The sequence below is a fragment of the Anabrus simplex genome, chromosome X (assembly GCF_040414725.1).
Source record: "Anabrus simplex isolate iqAnaSimp1 chromosome X, ASM4041472v1, whole genome shotgun sequence".
Classification (NCBI taxonomy): domain Eukaryota; kingdom Metazoa; phylum Arthropoda; class Insecta; order Orthoptera; family Tettigoniidae; genus Anabrus; species Anabrus simplex.
The window spans coordinates 44877368-44883558 of record NC_090279.1 but is presented as its reverse complement, the minus strand read 5'-3'; the positions used below and the strand labels follow the sequence as shown (position 1 = coordinate 44883558).

General features: G+C 43.6%; 1 protein-coding gene across 1 annotated transcript; it reads left to right on the top strand.

The window, feature by feature from the left end:
- Positions 1–3864: 3864 nt before the first annotated feature.
- On the top strand, positions 3865–4335 carry LOC137503098 (zinc finger protein 248-like; the record flags this gene model as incomplete). Its single annotated transcript, XM_068230547.1, has 1 exon — positions 3865–4335. A coding segment is annotated over exon 1 (471 nt), but the record flags the coding sequence as incomplete, so codon positions are not given.
- Positions 4336–6191: the final 1856 nt, after the last annotated feature.

The following is a 6191-nucleotide window of genomic DNA, read 5'->3' as shown; positions in this document are numbered from 1 at the left end:
CCGTACTGCATATTTAACATCTTCATTCCTTGGCCACATATCATGTTTAATCCTTCGTTGTCGTCGCCCTGACTTAATTGTTCCAGGAATAGAGCGAAAGGCGTCTTTCAGTTTAGTCCGGCTCACTTCAACTATGGTGATTTGTGACTCTGTAACTTTTGCAACGACGTTAGTCTCCTTCTTCAGGGGCAACCGTTTGATCCCAATTTGTCTATTTCCTGCGATGTATTGGGCTCTAGGTGACTTTATCCGCAGCTTAGATGACTGGTCTTTGTTGCATCGCAAGGATTTAATAAGGGACAACTGTTATCTCTAGAACATCTTCGAGATTTCACTCTCTCACAAGGATGTAGTCAATGCGAATTGGATGGGAGCCACTGTAGTACTGAGTAGATGAATATCACTCTTTTTGAACCGTGTGTTTGCGATGATCAGTTTCTGCATAATCGCGAATTTGTTGGGCTTCGTGGTTCTTTTCACTAGTCCATGAACGGCATGGACAGTTTGTTCTTTCCTCGGTCCGACACGTCCATTCAGATCAGCGGCAGCGATAAGATAGTCAGCGGTCTTCTTGTCAGGCGGTGCCCAGAACGCATCTTTGGTTTCCATGAGCACGTCAGTTTGTGGAGCGTTGCTGTGAAAAATTGGAATTTCCTTCTTTCTCCAGTGCGGACGAGTTACATCAAGCGATTGTCAAACTTTTGCACCTCGGAGACTAAACCGTCAAATTTAGCTGATATGACGTCAACACCATGAACTGTCCTTCGGTTTCTGTTTTACACCAGTTAGTAACCACACCTCTTTTCCCATAACTTTTCTCCATTCCATCTTTTTTGCGCACCTCTCAGATGCCTACAAGCCCTCTCTCAAGTGCAGAGGCTTATTCGCTACTTCTTCCAGGCATAATTCAATGATGGAATACAAAATGGGGGTACTAGCATGGTTAGCCGTCACAGCCCGTGCGACGGTAACCCTAGCATACTTTTCATGCTGACTGGGCCCTGCCAATGCGCGTCCCTTCCAGGGGCTGCACTAACCTTGGCTCCGATACCATGAGAAATATTTCTGTAATGATATAACTGTATTATTTTACGGCCGGCTTGTCTTGACCATTTTAGAGCTCATGACAGAAGGGAGTAACGCAGCTCCGGACATGGAGAACAGATGCCTTTTGCAGCCACTCCTCTAGAGAAGAAACGCTACCCTCTTCTCTGCATTAACTTCCAGAAATATAGTGTACCTCTTCCGCCACCTGGTACCTACTTAACGTCTCCATCTCCGCCAAAGTTGCCATTAAAGACTTTGTACATGTTTGGTACGCGAGTGCTTTTATATTTTGCTCAAGTTCATCGGCAGGCCAGCGGGGAACCCGTATCCGTCACCTGGGACGCGCCACGAGTTACGGCAATATAGCTGGTACGTATAGAATTTTTATCAATGCAAAATGAAACATTATTTTACTGAAAAATAAATTGTGAACCTGATAAATTACTTGTCACAAGAATCACGTATTCACGTAAAGAAGAAGGGTTACAGACGTTCGCACCTTTGCTTGGCGTGATATGCCACAGAACGCATGACATACAATCCAGTGTCGTATTTTCTGCCCCCTGTTGTCTAGTGGTGTCAACATCAATATCTTGTTTGATGATCAAGAGGTTTAGTCTGTCATATCTGGAATCAATGTCCCCCTTTCATTTGTCCACTTATTTTCTCCAAAGAGTGCAGTAACAATACATGATCGAGCCTCCCATTACTTTGCTTGTGAGCCAGTCATGCATTCGACTGGGCCATGTGATTTCATTTCATACAGTATGAATTGGAAAGTACCTGTTCATGTTACGATATACTTTAGCCTGCGTGATCGATTTTCCCATGTGGCAGTTGTAAGCGGATCTCACCTTTAACCCTTCTTCCGTAGAATATGTAGAACTACTCTGTTGTGGGGAGACAGGCACAGAATTGGATGCTATCCAACTATGTTATCAATCCACTAAAAATAATCACGTTGCCCGTCATCTTTTGAAATAAATATAATAACATTCCTTCCTTTACATAGCAGCAATATCCACTTCAGTGCAATTCAACGTCTTGTCATCTCGAATTTTGGCTCAAGCCTTGATTTTCATGCTCCTTCTATCCGTATTTTTAAAGTAATACTTGTAAAAATATTCAAGGGCATGATAGGTTGCGTTTGGTTTCAAAATCAGGATATTAGAACATTGTAATAAAACGCTATCACCAAAGCCATATTCTGTGTTGCCTTCATAATGTCTATAACAGCAGTGTCTTGAGGAGAAAAGACTGTATCAATGCTAGGGAGAGAGCCGTTGTATATTTGTTATATTTCAGCTTTTCCAGGATTTCATCAGTATTAGTGGTTTCCGTGTTAAATACAGCAATTAAGACGTAGACTGATGTAGTACATGAGAGTAATTATGAACGTCCTTGTATAAACCTAGCGTCCTATATATAGGTTGGCTATGTTTGATTGCATATCAAAGATACATATTTCGGAAAAGCGACACAGTGACATAATAAAATGCTATAGTGATATGATAATGTATAAATACAATATGTATATTTGTGTGACAAAATAACACTCATAAAAGATTAGCCATGTTTCAACAGATCTTGGTGAATGTCGGCAAACGTTCTCAACATTATTATCTACAACACAGACATTCTCTCAAACAACCTCAAGAACAAGGTCCTTTACAAAAATTATTACTTGCCTGCGACAAAGCGCAGAGTGGTTCAACAAGATCAAAACTCCAAAGCATATGCCGTTCTTTATGTAGGAGAACAGACTACGGATTTCGGTAGAATAATATGTGCTGGATTAAAGAGCTTGTATGAGTATTTACCCTTTTAGGCTGGACCACTTCTCATGCTTTCTTCAAATGAGGTCTATTAACTCGTACATTTCTAAACCGTGACAAGTTTCTTGTGCCTATATCGTGATTATGAAAGGACGCAACACATTCTCGTTACAAGTGAGAGGTTTTGAATTTCACCTCAGATAATGTTTACTCTCAGGAATGTAATGTTTATGAGTAACGAGCTCTCTGCACTGGATATCAGTGATTGGAATGTCCAGTAGCAAATCCCCTGTGTGGGAGTTGTAGTGGAGTTGGCTGTTGAACTATTGGTCACATGGTTTTAATTTGTCACTGTAGATCGAGACCCGAGGTGAGCTATAGAGATCATCAACCTCCGGACGGCGGATCAGCTAGTTTTAGGTGTAGTGTGTGCAGTGACATCCTGGCTGGGAAGTTGGACCTCTTGGGACATCTGAAGAGACACAAGGAAGATCGACCCTTCAAGTGCGATCACTGCGGAAAGGTGTTATGTAGCCGAAGCAGCTTGTCGGAACACCTCAGGATCCACCCGCTCCAAGTGTGCGTATTTTCTGATAAATGCTTTACAAAGAGGAAAATGCTGACAGGGGACGCGCGATTGCATACAGGTGCGATTATAAACGAATGCTCAGTATCTCATAAAAATTTCAGGAAAAGGCCGGACGTTATGCGGTCTCACACAGGCGAAAAGTCATACCGTTGCAATATCTGTAGCAAATCATACATACAGAAAGGCAATCTGACCAAACATATGCGGACCCATACAGGTGAGAAGCCATACAGCTGCGGTGTCTGTGGCAAATCATTCATACAGAAAGGCAGTCTAACCTATCATGTGCGGATTCATACAGGTGAGAGGCCATTCAATTGCGGTGTCTGCAGCAAGTCATTCATTCAGAAAGGCAGTTTGACCGTTCATATGCAGACCCATACAGGCGAGAAGCCATACAGCTGCCATGTCTGTAGCAAATCATTCATACAGAGATGCAAACTAACCGATCATATGCGGACCCATACAGGCGAGAAGCCTTACAGTTGCAATGTCTGTAGCAGATCATTCATTCTGAAAGGCATTCTAACCGGTCATATGCGGACTCATACAGGTGAGAAGCCATACAGGTGCAATGTCTGTGGCAAATCATTCAGGAAGAAAGGCAATCTAACCGAACATATGCGGATCCATACAGGTGAGAAGCCATACAGCTGCCGTGTCTGTGGCAAATCATTCATAAAGAGAGGCAAACTAACCGATCATATGCGGACTCATACAGGCGAGAAGCCTTACAGCTGCAATGTCTGTAGCAGATCATTCATTCTGAAAGGCATTCTAACCGGTCATATGCGGACCCATACAGTTGAGAAGCCATACAGTTGCAATGTATGTGGCAAATCATTCAGGAAGAAAGGCAGTCTGACCGAACATATGCGGACCCATACAGGTGAGAAGCCATACAGCTGCCGTGTCTGTGGCAAATCATTCATAAAGAGAGGCAATCTAACCGATCATATGCGGAATCATACAGGCGATAAGCCATTCAGATGCAATGTCTGTGCCAAATCATTCATATTGAGATGCAAACTAACCGATCATATGCGCACCCATAGAGGTGTTAAGCCATACAGTTGCAATGTCTGTGGCAAATCATTCATGATGAAAGGCAGTCTGACCGATCATATGCGTACCCATACAGGCGAAAAGCCTTAAAGCTGCAATAACTGTGGCAAATCATACATAAAGAAAGGCATTCTGACCGATCATATGCGGACCCATACAGGCGTGAAGCCAAACAGCCGCAATGTTTCTGGCAAATCATTCATCCTGAACAGCACACTAACTGTTCATATGCGGACACACACAGACAGGAAGTCATACTGTTGCAAAGTCTGTGGCAAATCATTCAGCCGGAAAGACACTCTGTCTCATCATATGTGGACCCTTACAGACGAGATTTTCTGTGGTGAATCCTTTAGCAGGGAAGACAACCATTCTAGTCACATGCGTTCTCACACGGACGAAAAGCCTTACTCATGCAATGTCTGTGGCAAGTTATTCGGCAGTAAATCCGTCCAAGCAAGTCACAGACGGACACACGCAGTTGTGAGGCCATACTCCTGCAACGTCTGTGGGAATTCCTTCAGCCAGAAAGTCCATCTATGCAGGTCACATGCGTACCCTCACAGGCGATATACCACACTGCTGCAATGTGTTCGGCAAATCATTCATCCAGAAACGCGAGTTAGTAGATCACATGCGGACACACTTAGGCGAGAAGCCATATTGCTGCAATATCTGTGGCATATTCTTCAGCATCAAAGTCAGCCTAGTTGTTCATATGCTGACTGGCACTGGCAAGAAGCCAATCTCATGCAATGTTTGAATCAGGGTATTCAGAAGGAGATCCCACCTAGCACGTCGTATGCGGACTCACACGGGTGTAAGGCGCACTGCCGCAATATCTGTTGCAAATCCCTCATCCAGAAAACCGACCTACCAGTTCACATGCGGACTCACACAGGCCAGAAGCTATACTGCTGTTATGTCTGTGACAAATATACAGCGAAGAAGGTCCCTTTAACATTTCAGATCAGAACACACACGATTACTCTGTCTTGCGATAAAATGTTAAGAGAATCATTTAAGTTAACCACGCACATGTAAACCACACTGGTGAGATGCCGCACTCCACCGTGTTTCTTGGCAAATCGTTCGCACGCAGCACCACGCTGTCGGTTCACACGGGCGATACGGCGCACGAGCGTCACGTCACGTCGTGATTAAGCCGCACGTGATTTAATAACAATGTTATTTTGCTTAACGTCCCACTAACTACTACACAAGTGTCCGGAGTTCCACAAGACCTCCAATTCCGGAGATATAGCAATGCGCATGCGATCGCACACAACAGAGAAGTAGTAAGCTCTTCAGCTAGGACAGCACCTTTTCTGCGACCTCATAACATGCATCGGTCCATCCTTTTGTACCATTTTCTCTGAGAGAAAATCTTCAGGTAACATAATGCTAGGTCCGTGTACGAAAAGAGCAAAGGTCATTTCATGAATTATCTCCTCATCAACCACAGATATATACAACCGCTTGTTCTCAACCATGGACGACCCTTTTTATGTTTTCGGACCAAAGTAGAAGTGTGCTCATCAACAATCGTTTGGGAGCCGTCCAGGACGAGGATAAGAATTAATTCGGATGAACACAGAAGGATCCTATGACAAAGAAAACTGGTAAAAGACTAGAAGCGCATGAAAGAAGTATTCAGACTTATGAATAAACAATTCAAGGGAATTAGCAAGTGCCGAATCAAGTCATAATACGAC